The 21989-nt window shown below is 35.7% G+C and overlaps 3 protein-coding genes across 3 annotated transcripts; 1 reads left to right on the forward strand and 2 right to left on the reverse strand.

The window, feature by feature from the left end:
- The first annotated feature begins 954 nt into the window (after positions 1-954).
- Positions 955-13374, forward strand: LOC107719147 (retroviral integration site protein Fli-1 homolog). The gene is made up of 9 exons (XM_016526514.1): positions 955-1106; positions 7172-7377; positions 8091-8260; positions 10250-10453; positions 10656-10727; positions 11606-11674; positions 11787-11849; positions 11962-12009; positions 12827-13374. The coding sequence occupies exons 1-9, from the start codon at positions 1059-1061 to the stop codon at positions 13372-13374; spliced, it is 1428 nt and encodes a 475-aa protein (XP_016382000.1). The 5' UTR covers positions 955-1058.
- Positions 13375-14066: 692 nt separating this feature from the next.
- Positions 14067-15379, reverse strand: LOC107719148 (uncharacterized). The gene is made up of 2 exons (XM_016526515.1): positions 14770-15379; positions 14067-14186 (listed from the first exon to the last, which is right to left on the reverse strand). The coding sequence occupies exons 1-2, from the start codon at positions 15295-15297 to the stop codon at positions 14067-14069; spliced, it is 648 nt and encodes a 215-aa protein (XP_016382001.1). The 5' UTR covers positions 15298-15379.
- A 1344-nt stretch (positions 15380-16723) lies between these two features.
- Positions 16724-20209, reverse strand: LOC107719158 (zona pellucida sperm-binding protein 3-like). Its single transcript, XM_016526529.1, has 8 exons — positions 20099-20209; positions 19922-20025; positions 19649-19823; positions 19445-19556; positions 18092-18180; positions 17944-18011; positions 16958-17690; positions 16724-16880 (listed from the first exon to the last, which is right to left on the reverse strand). The coding sequence occupies exons 1-7, from the start codon at positions 20194-20196 to the stop codon at positions 17017-17019; spliced, it is 1320 nt and encodes a 439-aa protein (XP_016382015.1). The 5' UTR covers positions 20197-20209; the 3' UTR covers positions 16724-16880; positions 16958-17016.
- Between the last annotated feature and the right edge of the window lie 1780 nt (positions 20210-21989).

A 21989-nucleotide genomic window follows, 5' to 3' on the forward strand; every position in this document is an offset into this window, starting at 1 on the left:
ACAATGAAAAGGGTGAAAAAAAATATAGGACCACCATAAAAGTGCAATAGCCTACCATAAGTGGTTAAAAACAAAGATAGGTAAGATGTTCACACGTAGCTTACAAATCAAGGTTGCAGATCTTCGTTTATAGATTTTCACCGCAAATAAAGAATTTTTTTTTTTTAATTGTTCTATATTGTTCTTAAATGGAAAGAGTTCAGATTTGAATAAATTAGTTAAATAACTTTGTAACTGATTGCAAAATCTCATTATAATCAGAGAATTTTAAACAGGAGGTTTTGGCTTAACAAATATTCCGAGGAGTTAGCGCAATAAGAGTTCACCAATAAGGAACAGAGCTAGATGCTTTTGTGTGACTTCACTTCCCAATTTTAGAAAGGAGAGCTCAAAAGAAAAAAAGAAGAAGAAAAAAACCGTTGCCATCCGGTTATGGTCTAAGCGAAAATAGTATGGTTTGCGTCGACGACTAAATGCGCCTGTGCACACAAGTCGATGCGTTTCAGCTGGGTTAACAAAGTACCTGGGTTTACATAGCTTAAGTTTACCAAAGTTTTTTCTTCATGAACTCCACAGAAATCTGCAATGGACTGTACTATTAAGGTAGGCGTTTGATCTGGTTTATTGTCTGTTCTGAAAATGAGTAGCGAGTGCGCAACCACCCACACGGTTAGCGCGACTACTGGTGAGAGAGGCAAGGCGGTGATGCAGGTCCCCACTCTTTCCTTCTTGTACAAAATTTCCTATTCCTTCCCGTTCGTGGTTGAATGTCGGCTCTTTAATAACACAAGAAACCACTACAACATTTAGACTCAGATAAAAAACGAAATGGTGTCCACAGCGCGCGAGAGAGGGTATATGCACAAATTTGTTATTCCATTTGTTTTAATTTTTTTTAACAGTTACGTTCTAGGATGCAAAATGGCATATTTAATGACCCATCCAAGTTAGCTAAGTACATGTAGCTAACCTACTTTCTACTGCATCTTAAGAACGACGAAAACGCACGCAAATGCAAACTGAAAAACAATGTACCGAATTTCACATATGGCACAATTATGGCGCGGCGCTCTCGAGGCAGGTGGCTTTATGGCGCCAACAACAAGGTATAGCCTACTGTGGAGACTTTAAAAAGCACAAAACGAAAACGTCTAGTATTTTTTTTTTTTGTATACTTTCGACTGGTTAAATCTGACATGGCACTTTGCAAGAACTAATAGGCTATATTAATGCATATCAACGGTGATAAACGGCATATGCTGAATTTTAGTTTTATTTGGATGGTAACATGTCATGGCAGAAAATGGTGGCAAGCAACAGTTAATATTATTATTAATACATTGTCTTTTATTCGTGCTGAAAATTGTCCAGTAAAGCTACATAATGTTGATTATTATTTTGAAGATTAGCTACGCGAGTGGTAGGTTAATTAGTTATTCTAGAACCTCGATTAATTTAGGGAGCTTAAACTGTATTCATTCAAAACAAAACGAAACAAACACAGGGGCTAATCATAAAATGATTGTAACATCGCTAAAATCCCAGTCATTATCTGCGTACTGAAATTCATTTCGATGATATTTAAATAGGCTACTGTCGTCAACTGCGTACTGTTTGCTAGTTGTTGTCTTATGTTTGTATTATTTACATAAATATTTTAGCTAACACTTTATTTTAAGGTGTCCTTGTTACGTTACATGTACTTACTATTAGCTATAATAACAATAAATTATGCATAATTACATGCACGTAACTCTAAGCCAAGCCATATAGTAAGGACATAGTTAATTAGGCTAGTATTATCCAGTATTTAAATGTGTAATTACACTGTAACAAGGACACCTTAAAATAAAGTGTAGGCTATCCATATTTTCTTCTGTATCCAAACAGCCACTATATATTTTTTTAAATAGACATGGTCTTCAACGTGTGAAAATAATATTTCTCAAATAGGCTACAGGCCTATTCTAATTTCTCACTATGTTAATTTTTTTATTTGGTTAACAACTTTGAATGTGACGCATTGGAGTTGTTTTTAATTGTTAATTCTGCAAAAACTGTGTTGGTTCATCTTGTCCTTTCACGCAATGATCCCTATACATCCCCTCTGTAAACTAGAGCAGAGGGGTAGCCTGTTGCATTCCTGTGTTTCGTGTTTGTAGTTATTCCATGCCTGATTTAGTTCTTTAAGGAATAATTTATAGCAAAGTGCTGGGCGCTTGTCAGGTGTCGTTATCAGAGCTGAGCAGGCTTCCTTCTGCAAAAACTGTGTTGGTTCATCTTGTCCTTTCACGCAATGATCCCTATACATCCCCTCTGTAAACTAGAGCAGAGGGGTAGCCTGTTGCATTCCTGTGTTTCGTGTTTGTAGTTATTCCATGCCTGATTTAGTTCTTTAAGGAATAATTTATAGCAAAGTGCTGGGCGCTTGTCAGGTGTCGTTATCAGAGCTGAGCAGGCTTCCTGTCTCAAACCTCAGACTTTCCGCACACACTTCCGCAGTCCCTCCTCGAAAAAAAAAAAAGGCAACAAAGACTGACAAAACAAAATTGATTCGATAGATGTGCGATGCCAATGCATTGTTCTACATTTCAATTAAATTAGCCGGACAATAAACTGACGCCAATTCGAACGTGCTGCGTCTCCACGTCCTGTTAATGCAGATTCTCCTCAGAGAAGCGCCCCCATCTCCCCTTGCAAGATGTTGCCGATTAAAACTTGTGAAAACCACAAAGTGTTTTTGCAGCTCAGAGCGCAGCTGCGTGTCTCTTTGCAAAATCAGCATGCCTTAACGTCAACTTCTGCTTTCCTTCACTCTCGCAAACTGAACATGACTAACATCATAACTGTGAAAGTTCTAGCTCGAATAGGATTCATTAGCGAATTCTCAGTGCGTTAAAGCTTTTAATATAGGCCATCTTTAAAATTAACATTATAATATGACATTAGAAATTATAGTCTGATTATAAATATAAAAATGTAGTAATTGACATTATTATTACTGGTGTTATTACTATTTATATTAAAATGATAATATTGATTCAATTATAGTACATTAATTTATATAGGCACTTTATCATTTGCAATTTATTTTTATTATATTGGCAAATTCGGGTAGTAACGAATAATTTAGCAATATATGAGTAATTGAACGAACAAACGAAAAAATAATTTATTTTATAGGGATTTATTCCCTCAGTCGTGTCAGTTCCTGCGGTTAAGAATCAAAGCTGTAGGCCCATTTTGTTTAGAATACAGTGACTGCAGTTTTATCAGAGTCAATGAGCCACAAACAATACGAAAGATTGCACATTATCTCAGTGATCGGTGAGACCGGGGTTGGTTGGCACATTTTTCATTCTTTCTTGATTATCTCTGGCAAAACAAGCAGTAGAATCACTCAACCATGTGGAGGGGGGGGACTCTTGGGTTAAAAACAGACACTACAAAACATAAGTGTAAAAATATTTTCTAACTTTCGTTCGTGACTGAAGTTGTGTTCACCATCCCCAGGTTGTGGGGTTGGTTTGCATACTGTTAAATGAGAAAAAGAACATCAGAAGAAGAAACAAACAGAAAATATAAAAATGGTGGCTTTAAAACCAAACAAACAGGAAATTTTTGTACAATTTTTTTCTCTTAGTAGTCATTTCGATCATATAATAGGAGTACTATATGTGTGTCCACCTTTACGAATTATTATTTTTTTCTTATTTTACATTTACACTCTTTTCATAAATTGTCAGAGGCGGCATCATTTATCAGTCTTTAAAATAATAAAAAATATAAAGTTTCCATATCTATTAATTGATATTTGAAATATATTTCTGCAAGTTATTTTTATAATAATTTAGTGCTAAATGTACAATTATAATAACCCTGTCTTCCCTAATAATGTGCCTTAATGACAGTTATTTATTTATATAGTTATTTAATGGGTTTATATGGCAAATAGCCCAAATTAAACATTTTATAAAATACATTTATGCATAATAATACTGAGTTAATGTAGTTAAGGAATTGCACAATTAGGCCCTATTCATTATATTTAAAATGATGAAAATAAATAATAAATGAAATCATTGTCAAGCATGTAGCCAGTGCACAGTATTTATTCAGTAACAGTATTTTTTGCATGTCTGAATTCCGCATTTTACTGTGATTTTCACTCTAATACTTCAGACCAACAAATTAGACTTCACAGCAGCAAACCATCTAGAATATGATAAAGCCAATTGTGATTTGTGAAATATACAGATCAGACTATGTGTCCCATATTACCCAATGTCCAATTATGATAATAAGCAAAGGGACATTTCATAACCTGATTTCATTACCAAAGATTGACCACATTGCTTTTCAGTGCTTCCTTTACTAGTATGCATCAGATTCAAACCTGTACACCTTTAAAAATGTTAGTCTAATATCTAGATTTACTAGTGGTAATCTAGTAAATCTGTTGGATTATCACAGAATAAGTTTGCAGTGAGCTCCGCCCTTTGAGGGTGATATACTGTGTGATTAGTTTTTGTGCAAAACCTCTGAAACCTAAAAGCACCAAGGTTTTTTTTTTTTCTGTGCAGTGTTGCTCTACCCCAAGCTCTGTTGTGACAAAATGAGAATTTCTTTCACAAGACCCAAATGGAGGTCTGTTGCAATTGACTTGAAAACACTGCACGCTGACATAGGCACCCAGCGGCGCCAAGGATGGCACAACAATAGCATGCCTGTGTTTATGTGCATCTCTGTGTGTTGTTTTTGATGTGAGACGCACATTAATCTCACTGACCTCGACTCTGACATTTTGCACACAGTGTGCAGTTTATGTTCGCTAAAATATTGCGTTTGGTTTCTCAGCAACAGAGACTGATATGAAACTCATCGAACAGGAAGTCAGTTGTGGCATTGGTGGTCAGGGTAGAGTATGTTTATGTTCATCACTTTGGAGGAGAGAGAGCAGTACTATGTGTGTGGGGTTGTGGTTTAAAAGGTGCATAGGTGCAGAATAATTTTAACTGCAGAATGAAATACCAACTGTTTCACTGGCTGCAGTTTAGCTTGCTGTAAAAGAGAAGATGCAGAATACATCATTTGTCCAACTAGCACATTTGCTTTTTGTATACTGATCCAAATGAATTGTTTTAAATAAGTGAGTGTTCAAATGGTGTTGGACAATGCAATGCAATCTTAGTGCATGTCATCTCTCCTGCACAGAGCAGCATCAAGTTCAGCCTAATCTGTGCCATAAGTTAAGGCTGTGGATTGCACTTTATTGTTGTATATGTGTACACAAGACTGACGCTTGCAAATGCACACAGACTAGGCGGTGAAAACGGTTTGAGTTCTCAGCTTGGCCTTGTTTTGAGCACGCTTTCACTTCTCTACTAGAGCAGGACTTTTCATGGCCTTTATTATAGTGTGTGTGAGAGATAGCTATGCTATTCACAGCTAGTTCAATAGGAGAACTAGAAATGATTAAGATTTGTGGCAGTATATTTATAGTGAATTATTACTAGCAAAAATTTAAGATATTTTAAGAGAAGCCAGTAATATTGACTTGTCACTCGGGTTTGGCAATTCACATTGCAACAACAAATCCATCCATCCATCCGCAAACCCTATAAAACTGCAAAGCTTTTTAAACTTTCAAACAAAGATGCCAACATTCTTTTGTCTTGACTTAGCTTTTCCAGTTAAAAATTAGTCACATGAATTTCTTTGAATTTCACGTCACTGTAATTCTACTTCCTTACATTCAAATTCTTATTCTGCTAGTTCAATTCAAATTCAGGATTAATTCTGAATGGACAACAAAACCCAAAGTAGTTGGTGTTTGTTTGGGCCATAAGAGAACATTCTTTCCTGGTAGTCTTGATCTGAAATATGCATGATATAAAATCCTTTGAACTTTCATCATTAAAAAGCAATTTTATCAGTAAATGCCAGTCACTTAAACTAAACACCGAAACAGATTCTTGTAACAAATCCGCAAGACTTCAGGTCAGGTGAATGCACCCTACAATGCTGCCTCCTCCCTGTTTGGTGACCCTCAACCTCAACAGCATTCAGAACAAATTTGTTTTTCAGCTTTAAATGACCCACATTTCTATCACTCCTCTGTTTCCTATCTCATGCCCCATGCCAAAAGGTTTCACTGCACATGGGGGCCAGATTTCCTGTGAGCCACCGAAAAAGCTCAGTGCTGACGTATTTCAGCTCTAAAGACAATACAAAACCCTCTAAACAAGCTCCCTGAATTCAGCTATAACACAAACATTTATTCATGCACAAACACTTACATACATTTGAATGTTTAAAATGTCTTTTGGAAGTTTCAAACGGACACACCCAGACCAGAGTGCTCGAGAGCAGACTACCAACACTAAACACAGGAAGAAAATGCACAGATGATGTCTCAATTTCTAATTTGACTCTTGTGCCAAGTCATATCTACCTGGAAGTTCAAACAAAATAAAAAAATAAAAACGCCCTAAACTATTCCGATAAACTTATTTTTCAGTTTCAAAATTAATACCCCCTGTAGCTGAACAATAAGAGAGCATATAAGTAATTTTAGTGCTAATTTTATAGTTTTATAAGGTTTTGGACTAATAAGCTAATATAGCTTTTGAGTCAAAAGACTGAATTAAAGGTAATTTCTATTAACTCTACACTCTTAAAAATAAAGGTTCCAAAATGGGGTTTTCGCAGCGATGCCATAGAAGAACCATTTTTGGTTCTACAAAGAATCTTTTACTGAACTGTTCTTAAAAGAACCATATTTTCTTAATGTGAAGAACATTTTAATAACCTAAAGAACCTTTTTCCACCATCAATAACTTTTGTAAAATGCAGAGGTTCCATGGTGTTAAAGGTTCTATATGGAACAACAGACACCTTTATTTTGTAGAGTGGAGTTCCTCAGTAGAGTTTTTTTATTGTCCAGATAAACCTTAAGTTCGTGCCCCAAATCAATTCTTTTGACACCAGTTGCTGATTAGAAAGTCATGGCATAGCGATAGTAGCGGAAACCCGTAACATCCCTGTTCTGGAATTACTGACTAAATGATTAAGTGTTATTTCTATTCTTACGCTATGATTTGTTGTTCACCTAAATTAAAGACTTGAAGTGTTTTGTTTACAGAACCAGTGTGTGTTGTATACTTCACAGGAAGCTCTATCGGTGGTGAGTGAAAACCAGTCCATATTCGAGTCGCCCTTCAGTGGTCCCCAGGCCATGCACATGAAGGGAGAGATCACCTCGCCTGCAGTGTTCAGACAGGGTTCTGAAGAGAGCGTAGAACCCACTGAGCCAGACTGGACCGGATCGGCCACACAGAACCCTGCGAAGAGAGCAGAACACATCAACGGAACCAGGTGGGACAACAAACCTTGATGTCAGAAGATCTCCATTTATACACTCTTAAAAATAAAGGTTCTTTACTGGTATTTATGGTTCCACGAAGAAACGTTTCAATGCACAAAAGGTTCTTTATACTGTAAAAAGTTTCTAAGTTTCTATGAAAAAATGGTTCTTTTGAGAACAGCAGATCACTGAAAGGTTCTTTGAGGATCCAAAAGTGGTTCTTCAAAGGAATCACTGTGAAAAAAAAAAAAAACTTTTGGAACCTTTATTTGTAAAAGTGTAGGACTCTTTCCCTCAAAAGAAAAAAAAAAAGAAATTCTGGCATCATTTACTTGCCTTCATGTCATTCCAAATCCATAATATGGCTTTCTTTCTTCTGTGGAACACAAACGGAGAAGTTTCCCAGAATGTCCAAGCGGCTCTTTTCCACACAATAATAGCAGTGACCACATGCTGTGAAGCACCAAGAAAAGCACCATAAATTAGTCCATACAGGTCATACGTGACAAGTATTGTGAAATAACATCTCATTCGCAACTCACCATGTTGCATTACATGTAAGAAACCAGTGCCATTCAGTATCACTGATCAAACCTGTCGATATGCATTTCCAGGAGGCATCTGAATTTTGAGTTAAACTATTCCTTCAATATCATAACGGTGAGCATTTAGAACCAAAACATTTTAGCTCTCCGTTTGTTATTTTTTCTCATGCATGCCACAGCCGTGAGTCCCCAGTGGACTGCAGTGTGACTAAAAAGACCCGACACATGAGTAACAGTGATGGGGGACCTTTGGCCTACCAGGCCTCTTACCCAGAGCCACGGAGCAGCCCACAGACTGCCACCCCACCCAGCAGCGCCACAGAGGAGAAGAGAGTAATTGTACCAGCGGGTGAGATCTATAGTAAAAGTGATCAAGTGTTTCACTGTCATTTATACAGAAAAGCAGAGTCTGACTGTATATTTTTTGTATTAACTTAACATGAAAATGCATTCACAAACCTTTTTACTTTTGTAATGAGATATACGCAACATACACTGAGAAATTACTCAGTTTATTCAGCACAGATGCATTAATTTAATCAAAATTGACAGTAAAGACATTTATAATATAATAAAAGATTTATATTTTAAATTATTTTCTTGTTTCTATTCAAAGAATCCTGAAAAAAAGTGTGATCACATTTTTCACAGTTCTCACAAAAAATAAGCAGGACAACTGTTTAAATATTAATATATTTGTAATTTTCTTGAGCACCAAATCAGTGTATTAGAATGATTTCTGAAGGATCATGTGACACTAAAGACTGAAATAATGGCTGCTGAAAATTCAGCTTTACCATTTAAAAATTTATTTTGAAATATCATGCACTTTCTTAAGACAAGGTCTGTATATTATGTATCATTTTTGATAAAATTTTTCTAAAATACTAAATTCACTTTACTAAAACATTAAAACGATTAAAAACATTTGTTTTTGCCATTAAAAATGTTGCATTTGCAACTAAATTAAAAGTACTTAAACTAAAAATATAAAATTAAAAGCCAATTCAAAATATTAATAAATACACAACAGTATATAGATACTTAAATAACACCTGTTGACTGTAATGTTGTTTTGTAAAAAGGGAAGCATTTTAGCACCTGACAGATTTAGTCTGCAGTTGACCAATTTCTAAAACTAGAGGACGTATAGATGTCTAAACAAAGATATGTGGTAATTATGCAGTGGCCACAGGCTCTTGCATCACTTAGGAACTTGTGCTTTGTGGGGAAAAAAGGCTAATTTGCAATACAAGCATTGTAAAAGAAAGAAAAAGCACTGATGTGCTTCCTTCTGGTAGATCCCAGTAACCCAGCTGACTAAACTACAAATGATTGCACAGATTCCAACAGAGATAATCACTCTTTACTCCCAAACCAATTAGGAAGTTGCGTTATCTTCAGCGAAACGTTTTGAAGGTCGTCGTAACATTATTAAAAGGGCAGAGTGGTGGAGTCGCTCCATGCATTGTGTGACAGTGAGTGTATGGGATACCTCCTCATGAGTCACACAGACCAAACAATTATAATGCTCATAATTCTCGGATATGGCGTCATATTTCAAGGACAAATAAGAGAGTATGATGGCTTATAACAGGAGGTCTGTAATATGTGGAGAAACATTTCCGATAGCATTCCCATTCATCTCAATGGCAGCTGAGCTGTGACGTCAAAAAGGCAGAGAAAAATCCTCTAAAAATAAACCAGGCAATGGTTAAGAAATATATATATATATATATATATACACATATATATTCAAATAAACAATGACAATGAATGAAAAACACACGTACATACATACACATAAAATATAAACATATATATAAAGAAGGGCTTTTACAGGTTTTATGTGTGTATAAAAGCCCTTCTTTATATATATATATATATGTGTTTTATTACAGATGTATATCCGCATGCTTAGGGGGGTTTGTTAAAAGTCAATGGGAGCAGGAGAAGCAAGAGATGCGGATTTTGTAATATCGGCGTGGTTTATTATTTTTTTTACTACAAATTTTTTCCTCATCCAATATTTTGAGGAGACACTGCCTCCTCGGAAAAAATGCCCCTGATAATATACAGGTGCATCTCAATAAATTAGAATGTCGTGGAAAAGTTCATTTCAGTAATTCAACTCAAATTGTGAAACTCGTGTATTAAATAAATTCAATGCACACAGACTGAAGTAGTTTAAGTCTTTGGTTCTTTTAATTTTGATGATTTTGGCAGAGCAGTAACAGAGAGTGCACTGACTTTTTTACCTCGTGTTTGAACTCTGATAAGTACTGTCACAGCTGAAGCACTTGTTCCTCATTTTATTTTTGCTTCTGTCCTGTTTTAGACCCAGAAGTATGGACACAAGACCATGTGCGGCAGTGGGTAGAGTGGGCAATAAAGGAATACAGCCTTTCCGATGTGGACGCGTCCCTCTTCCATACTCTGGATGGAAAAGCGCTCTGCAAAATGACCAAAGAGGACATGATGCGTCTTACTACCGCATACAATACAGACATCCTGCTCTCCCATCTAAACTACCTCCGGGAGAGTAAGGAACTTTGCCCATAATTCCATATGAATAATCCATTACTAATTGTTAATTTGGTCAAGAAAACATCAGGAAAATCTATAAAGCGACTTTAATCATTTCCATTTCTAAATGCATTGTTAGTACATTGTGGAAACGTTTGTGCCTATTTATATATAAAGTAAATTAAGAGGGCTTGTTTTCTTTACTATTGTTTACTCAGGTAGCCCCACTTTTTCCTACCCTGCAACCCCTACCAATACAGAACCACAGCCTAGACTACAGGTTAAAGCTGGTAAGTCAAACTTTTTACTTCCTTTTTTTAAGATAAAATTTAGTTTTATATACAGTTCTGACTGTAAATTCTGATTGGATGAGATGTTTCTTGTAACTGTAATGATCCTAAAGTTATTCCAGTGAACTATAAGCAATTTTGTGCCTAATAATATTCTTCTTATTAAAATTTTAATCAATGCAACTATTTACTAAACACGTATTGCATCATAATGCGGTTTCCACCCTATGATAAGTCACATGGTTATCTTTAGCTATGCTAAAATTCTTAAAGGGGTAGTTCACCCTAAAAGATGATATTTTTAAGAATGTTGGTTACCAAATAGTTGCCAGTAGCCATTAACTTCTGTAGCATGGAAAAATACAATGGAAGTCTATGGCTACCAACAACTGTTTGGTTACCAACATTCTTCAAAAAAAAAAAAAAAAACTGAAATATTTTCTTGTAAAACATGCTCCAATAAGTTATTGTACTGATAAAATGCCAATGGCTAATATCGAGTCTAGAGAGGTCCTATGAGGACTGTAGTTTGTTTCTTCAATGAATTTTGCCCCAAGTGTTGCAAGGTTTTTGAATCGTTGCACTTTCAGACAGGAAACAGCTGCATCAGGATAGGAAGTAAGGGGTGTAGAGTCAGGTTAGGATACAATTGACTATTCTGTGGTAAAGAGAATCAGTTAGAACAAAAGGACAATCGCCCTGAGGAATTGTGTGCCATCTTCAGGCCTTCTTACGGTTTTGCTGCTGGCTTTGTTCTGCCCTGCGTTTCTCCTTAGGGATCTTTAATGCAGGGCTTCCTTCCTTACTCTTTAAAGCCATCCTTTCCTGTAAAATCTCCCTTTTGTTAACTGCTCCTATCTGACTTTGCCTCGGCACAGAAAACTGCTTTGAGGAGATCGGCAGAAGGAACAGTTGGTCCTCAAGCGCCTTACCAGCTGTCCCAAAAGGTTGCTCTGCGTTCACAAAAACATCATAATGTTACATAATTATACTGCACAAATATGAAATATTTAAAAGAAAAAAAAAAGAAAAAAAAAACTCACCTTTTTAAAATCACAGGTTCTCCAATCGAACATCAGCACAACACCAGAATTACAGAGCCTCCACCAAGACTTCCACAAGGTCGACAAGTGCCCCTTTAATTTAATACTCTATGAAATTGCTTTTAATGATCTTTTTTGTTAAACTACACCTCAAAATATCTAATCAGTATTTTACATTTCCATTTTTGCAGACCCCTACCAAGCATTAGGTCCCATCAGCAGCCGTCTTGCAAATCCAGGTAAGAAGTGACTAATCAGAAAACTGTATAAGCATCAGTCAAATTAACAAATGTGGCCTTTTTAGGGTATGTTATCTTTGGATGCACAGACTGGGCACAAAGTTTTGCCCTTTTATAATTGAATAATAAATGAGATTAGACCATATATGTGTTCAGTTATATGATAACTGAATAACTGAATTCCTGTTGTTAATATAATCTGGACAAATAAAACATACCTAAGACAATTAAATTATATTTTCATTAGTTAATTTTTTTAATAATTTAAATAACATACATTTATCATTAAAAAGTTTGAGGTCAGTTAGATTAAAAAAAAATTTTTTTTTTAAAGAAATTTGTACTTTTATTCAGCAAAGACATTAAAGACCAAAAGTGACGGTAAAACGTTTACATTTGGAAAAAGAAGAAATCTATTGCTGCACAGTTTCCACAATATATAAAATAATAAGCACCACCAAATAATACGCATCATGTAACACTGAAGACTGGAGTAATGGCTGCTGAAAATACAGCTTTGCCATCACAGAAATAAAATTAAATTTTAAGATGCATTTCAATAGAAAACCAATATTTTAAATTGTAATATTTAAAAATGTTACTGTTTTTATTGTATTTTTGATCAAACAAATACAGCCTTGGTGTGCATCTGCCCGTCACCAGCACTGACAGGACTGTGGGTAGGTGTCTGACCGACCCACATTCTGTTTCTGTGTACAACATACATTAAAAAGGTCACATTTCGAGAAAACAACCTGCCCTAAAAAGCCCTTCCATCCGCTACTAAAAATCTCTGACACTCTTTATTTTCACACAGGCTCTGGTCAGATCCAGCTGTGGCAGTTCTTGTTGGAGCTGCTGTCTGACAGCAACAATGCCTCCATCATCACCTGGGAGGGCACTAACGGAGAATTCAAGATGACCGACCCAGACGAGGTAGCCAAGCGCTGGGGGGAGCGAAAGAGCAAGCCTAACATGAACTATGACAAGCTCAGCCGGGCCCTCCGCTACTACTATGACAAGAACATCATGACCAAGGTGCATGGCAAACGCTATGCATACAAATTCGATTTCCAGGGCATCTCCCAAGCCCACCAAAACCATCCTCCAGAAGGGGGCGTGCTCAAATACCAGGCTGAAGTGCCATATGTACAAAGCTACCACAGCCACCAGCCAAAAATGAACTTCATGGGCACTCATTCAACCCCTATGCCCGTTTCCACTGGGAATTTCTTTGGGCCTCCAACCACCTACTGGAACTCTGCAACAGGAGTGGTGTATCCCAGCTCACCCATGCCACGACATCCCAGCACTCACTCTCATTTGAACTCTTACAATGCCTGGCATGAAATAATAAATAATTAGAAAAGTACTTTTTTTCTAATGGAATAGTTCATTGAGCATTTCGACAAAATATTATAAGAAATATAAAAAAGTTTGCATGAACATGGTATGTTACATCAGGCTTATATGGCTCATATAGTATAATATAGGAAAATATGCAGCTCATACTTGGAAGGAAAAAACACCTATCTTTTATTCAAACTCCCAAATTGAGCAAAAATATACAATTTTGGTGCAGCTGCTGTTATTTATATGGCCAAAAAGTAAAATAAAATTTTGATAGCTTGTAATGGAAGTGTTTATCTTACTTGATATTTTTGTCTTGTTTCTAGTCAAAATGTCAAAAAATTCTTAAATTTAAGATGCGTTTACTAGATAAGCAAAATGGCATTAGATATTTAGTCTTGTTTCAAGGGGGAAAAAAAAAACTAGTGGCTACTACTGCCAGTGGGGTAAGTAAAATACTCTTGTTTTAAGAATATTTTACTTACCCCACTGGCAGATCATTTTACTTGTTTTAAGCAAAATGCACTTAGTTTAGTCCCCCCGGAACCGACTAAATATCTTATGTCATTTTGCTTATCTAGTAAACGCATTTTAAATGTAAGAATTTTTTGATATTTTGACTATAAACAAGACAAAAATACTAAGATAAGCTTTTTTTTGCAGTGCAATCAACACATATCGATATGTATGTACATCGAAAGACAGATTTACCTGTTAAAGTGACACTCAACAGGTATTGAGAAAGGCATGGCACGGCGGATTGGCCCCAGGTCCGTCACTGGAGAGTAGCGCAGTATGTTGGAATATGTTACTCTGTTGTCTATTAACTGCATTCAAAAAGACAAAGATAATTTCACAGCAAAGTTTATCAAGTGAAGCCCCGAGTTGAACGGAGAAAATTATTTTTTGAGCCTTAGCGCTATAATGAGTCTCCTTTCTTTTATTTTTTAGACATTTTTTTCATACCATTCTTTTTTTTATCCATCCATCTATACAGTAGTCAACATTTAAAGTGGATCAAAAAAGTTCATCAAAGTTGTCCTAAGACAAGAACTGGTATTGTTTTGGTTTTAGGACAACTTTGATTAAAGGTTTTGATCCACTTCAAATGTTGACTACTTATATATAGAGCGCGTGCGCATTTTTGTTATTTTTCATGATTGTTTTGCTGTAAGAGAGAGATATATATATATAATGTTTGCAAAGCCTTATTGTGAACGTATTGTTTGAAATTATACAAATTAAAAAGTAATAGATAACAGACATAAGCTACATTCTGGCGGAGTACAGGCTACTTAATACCAGACTGACTTTGTTACAATCATTTAAATGAGAGTTTACTGCACTTTGTTATTTAAGAGGGAAAAAAAATTGTAAACTAATGGAAAAAAATATATTAGCCAAGCACACCTTTCTCTTACTTTCACACTTGTCCATGTCGTAAATAAACACATGATAGTGTTTTGTAGTCTTGCTGATGTCGCATGTTCCCAGTTTTAACTCTGAATGAAGGCCGTCGATGCCTAAAATGTGTTTGTGAACTTTAACGATCATTTTCTTCATTTGACAAACGACGGTTACTCCTTGTGATCGCCCGCGGCGGCGGGAGGCCTCAGGTAACGTTACTGCGGTGCGCGGGACGAGGACTTTTTTCGTCTCCTCGGGCAGTTGTTCACGGCCTGACCCATGCAACGGAGAGAACTGCTTTTTGTCCAAAAGGGGATTTCTTGAATGCTGGAAAACGGGAAGTCGTAAATATGGCGAGCCGAGACTCTTCACAGCAGATCCGTCTAAATCTTTTTCAAATTTTTCGTCCAGTGCTGAGGTCGAATTGCTCGCGTGCTTTGACGCAGATCGTACGGCGTACACATATGTGGAGGACAAGACCAGTAAAGTAAATATTACTGGGAAATAGAGCTTCATATCTCTAAACTGCATCAAAGAAATGGTAATAGTCGCTATTTTACTCAAACAGTGTTGGTAACCTTGACATATTTCACAGAGCTGAAATGGATAATTAATGCACCTGTCGCCTGTTTCACTAGTGATGGAAGACCGATTCATTTCCACGAATCGGTTCTTTCGAGCAGGTTTCAAAACAGATTCAGCGCATTTTACGTTATGACGTGATCCCTGACGGAAATCGGTGACAAGTGTTTATTTATTTATTTATTGGGTTAACAACAGACATATGATAACATAAATCAATGAAACATTTTTCATCATATATATATATATATATATATATATAAATCATACATCTAATACATTGATTATCTTTTTTAGTGGTTCAGTAAGTTCGTGCAAGAAGACGCCTTTTGCAAGAAATAATGTTTTTAGCTTCCCAAGCTCTATTGCTAGGTATATCATTATTTTATATCAATATTTTTTTCTGTTTGTGTTTTACATTTCTGATTGTTATTTATGCTTTAAATAAATACACTAATAAAATCTAGTTGCTATTGAGATTTGTTGGCTTTAATAGTAGCCATATTCACTCTGGTGATGTCTAATCTCAGTTTTCTCATAATCTAAAGCATTTTGGTCTGCTGCGAACACATGGAGACATACAGCAGAGTTGCCGAATCCGACAAGGCAGCATAGCCTTGAGGTTACCAAAATCTGTTACCCTTTATTTCATAAAGAATGGCTTTAATGCTCTTCAAATTTACTCCGGTGATGTCTAAAATCCTCTGTTTTATACCCTAGAAAGCATATAACTCTAATGTGAACAGCAACAGACATACAACAGGATCTCCAAATCCAACAGCACAGTATTTAAAAGTTACCAAAATCTATTACCAATTTTATTTTTATACAGAATGGCTTTAATTTTACCCAAAGTCTGACCTCCTTGGTGTTATATAAGCATTTTTGTCTTATGAGAACAGATGCCGATACAGAAGGTTCACCAAATTGGACAAGGCAGTGTAGGTTACCGAAATCTGTTACCATAATGATGTCTAAACCTTTTATCTGTATTTTAAAATGCATTTTCGTCTGATGTGAGCAGATACAGACATACACAGCATGGCCATAAAATCTGACAGTACATTAGAGATTGCCAAAATCTGTTAATGCTCTTTATTTTCAAATGTGTCTGTGCTCCATATTCATTCACATGTCTAATCTCGTCAGGGAATTCTCTTGAGGTTTTATTCCTGTGATTTATGAACACATTTAGACAGAAGATCATAATGCAAATTTTCTTGATGCATTTTTATTTTTTGATTTTGGGGTAAAATATGAACTGTGAGATTATCCCTTTAAGAATAAGTAATTCAGTGAGAGGCATCAAAGAGGTCAGAGGACATCAGAAAAAGAAACCTAATGATCAGTCAAAAATGTTTTAATATTCTGACGACATTACAGTGAATGTTAGCACAGTATAAAGAATGCATACTTTTCAATACAAGTACAGAAAATGTGACTACTTGTATATTGAATTCAGTTGAATCCATAAAGTATGCAGAGATCTTTGGCCCCACAGATGCAACTCCAAAAAAGGTCATTCAAGGTACCTAAACCAGAAATAAATAAACACTTGAAATTATAAAGTGACGGCTAAATTCATTATAAATGAAATAAACTGTCATACCTTGGAGACCCTGGAACGACCTCAAAAGTCAGTCCTCCATTTCTCCCACATCAGGATAGTTAGTGTTTATCTTGATTCCACTCCACTGATTCATGTTTACCATTTAAAAATATCTCTTCATCCATCACTATTTGTGATGGACCTATTGTATTTTGTACTTGAATGTTCTTCTCAAAATCTTCAGGCTGTATTTTATCTTCGGACAGTTCTTCTCTGGTAATGAGAATTATTTCTTGTGCTCCACTCTTGCTGGATGCTTGGTCATTATTAACATCTTCCGAAAGCTCTTCCATGAACTGAACACTAGGCCGTTTAACAATTTCAGTTCTACTTGTGCTCTCGTGTCTCCCAGCATCCTCTCCAATCTTTACAACCCTGTTCTTCTGCTCCCTAACAAGCATTACTTTTCCAGAACGATCACCCTTTTTATCCTTTAACTCTGTAGTTGTTTCCACTGTCCCAACAATTACTTCTACATCCTCATCTAAATCATTCATGGGCATCTTTTTATGTTTCTCTTTTGCTTCTATTTGTTCTTCAGTATCTGTCACAATCTCCACAGTGTAACCATCTTCTTCCTCTTCATCGATTCCTTCTGCACTCTTGAACTTCATCTCTTCTGTGTCCTCTTGAACATTGACCCACCCTTCCATAGTCTGGATTAAAGATTGTTTGTTTTTGTCCAAAATCCAGGGTTTGCTTGTTATAGATTGTGTCACATGGGGCAAAGAAGCTGTTATGGAAGCAAGAACAAAACACTGATGTGTGACTTATAGTGTTTTCATTTGATAGTCTCTGATATTTTCTACTTACAAGATGATTCAATTTCACATGTGGAATCACAACAAGCACAAACAGATGCGTCGGTGTAGAGTTCCTCCCACCTGTTGGTACAGGATAAGAACTAAGAGTGAATGCCGCTTCTCTGCATTGACACAGTATGTGTGAAACACAATTACTCATAGTCTCTGATATTTTCTACTTACAAGATGATTCAATTTCACATGTGGAATCACAAGCACAAACAGATGCGTCGGTGTAGAGTTCCTCCCACCTGTTGGTACAGGATAAGAACTAAGAATGAATGCAGCTTCTCCACATTTACACACTGTTGCATATATGTGTGAAACTTACCTTCTCTCTACATTGTTATAGTTACATGACTTTGCTATGGCACTTGTAGTGGCACTGTGAACCGATACTGTGCAATGTAGGTAAAAGTGCTGTAGGAAATGAAGAAATCAACACACATTCATTCATATGAACTACCAAATTTTGCTATAAGTTTGATTGTATCATATAAAGCTGTTAATAGTGTTCATCGTCTGTTTGATTATGTCTTTAATTGATTACGTCTTGAATTGATTTTTCCGTACATTTCTGCCATATGTACATTAACCAATAGTCACCACTGATAAGCTACCACTAAATATTGTAGAAACTTAATTTGCTGTAAAGTTGCTTTGCAACAATTTGTATCATGAAAAGCGCTATACAAATAAACTTGAATTTAATTGAATATGTATAAATATATAAACACACCTACATATTAGACAGGGGTAGGTTATCACGTGTTTTAAATACTGTAATTTCTACACATTAAAAATTTCTGTAGGGGTTTACTCATTTCGTATGTTACTTTTTCCATTTTTGCAGTTTCATACATTTTTCAAAACAAATTTCACTTTGTTCCGTTTCATTTTCCCCCCAAATTTTATTGTCTACAATTGGCAGAAAATGTCATTAAATCCTCTGATATGTTATGGAGGATGGCTTTTTATATTACACTGTAAAAAATGACCGTGAATTTAACGGTAAAAGACTGTAAAAATGCTACAGTAAAAACCTGTTAAATGGTTAACGGTAAATTCCCCTACTATATATGGTGAAAAACTGTATTGGACATTGGTTGTGTGTTACACCTAATGTTGTTAAATGAATGTTTATTGCATTATTTCAGTTTCATGTGTGTTACCATGATGGTGTTTGGTGTTTGTGTGAATGACACTGTGCACCTTCTATATACTGTATGTTATTATTTAAAAGCTGCTTGTGATGGGCTTTGGTTCATCATGTGACTTTCTCATCACCACCTGCATTTGGTGGTTATCAGTGTATTAACCCCTTTAAGTTAAAACCGTAAAACCTAAACGTTGCTACCGTATTTTTTACGGTAAAATTGCGGCAACCACAGCTGCCGTTTTTTTACCGTCAATTTTACGGAATTTTTTTTACGGTGTAGATAATTAGAAAATTTTAGATAAATATTCTGGAATTAATAGGTTTTTCTTTTTTACCCCAGGGCAATGATTATAGAAAGGTTCAATATTACATCCAAAAATGATATATTCCTCAAGTTATGTGCAGTCAAGACTTTTTGTAAACTCAATTTCAAATGCAACCTCAGCCAATAATCCCGGGAGTTAAGTGTGACAACTAGCCCCGTTCTCTCCTTTAAATTGACACATTTAAGAATGAAAACATTACCGTGTCAGTAACTTGGGGGAGTAAAAAGGCATCGACTGAAAACCTTATAATGTTCGACTGTCTTTGGAGAAAGCGTGAGAGACTTGCTTGTCTTCTGCTGTCCTCCATACACCTGAAATTGCAATGTTTGGTGTTAATATTTGTTCTTCTCCCCTTCGAAAGTCTATTCATGTTAATAAAAGCAGAGTGCTCCAAACCACTTACCCATAATTACAAATAACATTGTGTTGTGGAATAGACTTTGGGTCTCTTGATGCTGTTACATAGCAGGAGTCAACAAAAATCCTTTCGTCCTCAGATATATAAGCAGCACTGACTTCAAAATACATGGGTTCGTCAAGCACAAATCTCCCATTTCCCTCGAGTCTTTCCCAGCGTTCTAGAGTTCACACACAATTTAATAGACCGATGGGCACCAACACCATATGAGGGGTCAAACAAAACAGGAAATTATGCAGAAGGAGAGGAAAAGCTTACCATTACACACATAAAGACTAAACTTGGCCCTGCGTTCAAAAATCTTGTGAAACATGTGCTCCCTCACCACAGGCAGGAAGCCCATTTTGTAGGAATAATGAAATCTAGAAATTGAAAAAAAATGGATGAGGTGCATTTTATCTCCAAGTCCTGAACCCTTCCAGATTGATGGCTTACCTATTGTATAGGCACTGGATGTTTAATGTAAGGGGCACAGCTCGGATGACTGTCCCTGGAGGCTCTGCTGGAGTATAGTGCAATGTGTTGGAATACATGATCTGGCCTTTCATCATCTGAGGATCAAACATTATATGGTAGGTAAAATCAAAATGAACATGTTGAAAGGGCACCAAGTTATTTTGTTCATGTTTCAGTGGCTATTATGGCCGATAATTATGGTATCCAATAATTTGTGAATTATCGAGATGAACGACCCATATAAAGCCTACTGAATTATATTTGATACACAAGTTTCTAAGGCCTGATAAACCTGTTGTACACAATCTACTACATGCCTTCTGTTGTGTCAGGGGTAGGCAAGTTCGGTCCTAGAGAGCCGCAGTCCTGCAGGGCTCTCTAGGACCGAACTTGCCTACCCCTGTGTTGTGTGATTCATAATGTATACTTTTTAATCAAGGTCTTTTAGTATAAAACTTAAAATGTCCACCTTCAGGTTGTGGTACATGTGTCTTTTTGCTGTGATAATCTTTGTGACTGATTTTTATGAAGTAAACGTAAGAATATCTTTTATAATTTTAGTAATATTTAAAGATAAAGATGTAGTGAAATGAAGCAACTTAGGTTTACTTGATTATCAATACATAATTTTTAGAAAAAAAAGATGCTTTATACTGTATGTTTTGCCCCTCACAATAACCACTTTTGATTATATAACTAAACATTTAAATATCACCTTACTATGATATATTATTGGGAAATATAGAGTGATAACTGCTATGTATATGCATTTTATGTAAATAGTCTGCTATACTGTTACAAGCTATTCAAATTTTATCTTCATTTTTGGCCATATAAATATCAGCAACTTCATCTAAAAGTGAGCTGTTTTTTCTTCTTTAAGGAGCCAAAAAAGCCTGATGTATCAAATGCTATACTCCCACCCCCCCAAAAAAAACAACAACAAAAAAAACACTTATTTGTCTAAATGTTCAGTAAATGTTTCAATGTTTTTTTTTTTTTTTTTTTTAATGAGTTCAGATATAAAAGCCTCTAGTGCAGTCTGAAATTTTCTTCTAAAATTAGCATTTTTTTCTTCTTTGTTTATGTTCAGTTATTTCACTTTAATGGCAATGAAAAGAACCTATTCATTGCCATTAAAGTGAAATTACTGAACCTACACTCTTAAAAATAAAGGTGCTTCAAAAGGTTCTTGAAGAGATGCCATAGAAGAACCATTTTTGGTTCCACAAAAAACTATTCAGTCAAAGGTTCTTTAAAGAACCATCTCTTTCTTACCTTTTTATAATCTGAAGAACCTTCTTTTGTTCTCAAAATCAATCGATGTTTCTTAAAATAAATTCAGTTTCGGGTTCCTGCATTAGGCTAAAGTTTGCTATTGTTTTAAGATTTAACACAAAATATGGTTTATAACTTTAGTTAGAAGCATGCACATTAAACAGCATTGTGGAAGCTATTGTTTTGGCAGAAAAGACGAATGTTAAATAGGACTTTTTGACTGACTTATATGAAAAGAATATATATATTTTTACCATACACATTTGATTCTTGCTGTGAGACCATAAATACACTTATCTACTTCAACAAAATGTCTTACAGTAAGTCTAATTCATTCAAGTGATTCATAAAAGACCAGCAATACATATTTTAGGTGCAACTTCCAGTAACTTCTGACTTGCAGTACAGCCATTAAAAATTGCATCAGCCAGCTTGTGACTATAAGATATTATAGCTACCAAACCAGTAGGAAGTTCCCAATAGCCTCTGAATTAGCTTTCCCTATGGAATGGAAGTAAAAAAAATCTAGCTGATCTTGTGATCGTTACAATTAAAAAATAGTGAAAAATATCCCTTTAGATGCTCCTCCACT

Source organism: Sinocyclocheilus rhinocerous, unplaced genomic scaffold, assembly GCF_001515625.1.
Source record: "Sinocyclocheilus rhinocerous isolate Xijiao unplaced genomic scaffold, SAMN03320098_v1.1 scaffold1084, whole genome shotgun sequence".
Taxonomy (NCBI): domain Eukaryota; kingdom Metazoa; phylum Chordata; class Actinopteri; order Cypriniformes; family Cyprinidae; genus Sinocyclocheilus; species Sinocyclocheilus rhinocerous.

What these genes read in the sequence shown, in the direction of transcription:
- LOC107719147 (XM_016526514.1), top strand. Translation starts at nt 1,059, where the DNA reads ATGGCGCGGCGCTCTCGAGGCAGGTGGCTTTATGGCGCCAACAACAAG. An exon ending in TAGACTACAGGTTAAAGCTG is followed by an intron (nt 10,728 to 11,605) that starts GTAAGTCAAACT and finishes GCCTCGGCACAG; the next exon opens with AAAACTGCTTTGAGGAGATC. An exon ending in CTTACCAGCTGTCCCAAAAG is followed by an intron (nt 11,675 to 11,786) that starts GTTGCTCTGCGT and finishes TTAAAATCACAG; the next exon opens with GTTCTCCAATCGAACATCAG.
- LOC107719148 (XM_016526515.1), bottom strand. Translation starts at nt 15,297, where the DNA reads ATGCAGTTTAGAGATATGAAGCTCTATTTCCCAGTAATATTTACTTTA. An exon ending in AGTGTGAAAGTAAGAGAAAG is followed by an intron (nt 14,187 to 14,769) that starts GTGTGCTTGGCT and finishes TTTTGAATGCAG; the next exon opens with TTAATAGACAACAGAGTAAC.
- LOC107719158 (XM_016526529.1), bottom strand. Translation starts at nt 20,196, where the DNA reads ATGTATTCCAACACATTGCACTATACTCCAGCAGAGCCTCCAGGGACA. An exon ending in TAGTCTTTATGTGTGTAATG is followed by an intron (nt 19,824 to 19,921) that starts GTAAGCTTTTCC and finishes TGTGAACTCTAG; the next exon opens with AACGCTGGGAAAGACTCGAG. An exon ending in ATGTGAAATTGAATCATCTT is followed by an intron (nt 17,691 to 17,943) that starts GTAAGTAGAAAA and finishes CTTCCATAACAG; the next exon opens with CTTCTTTGCCCCATGTGACA.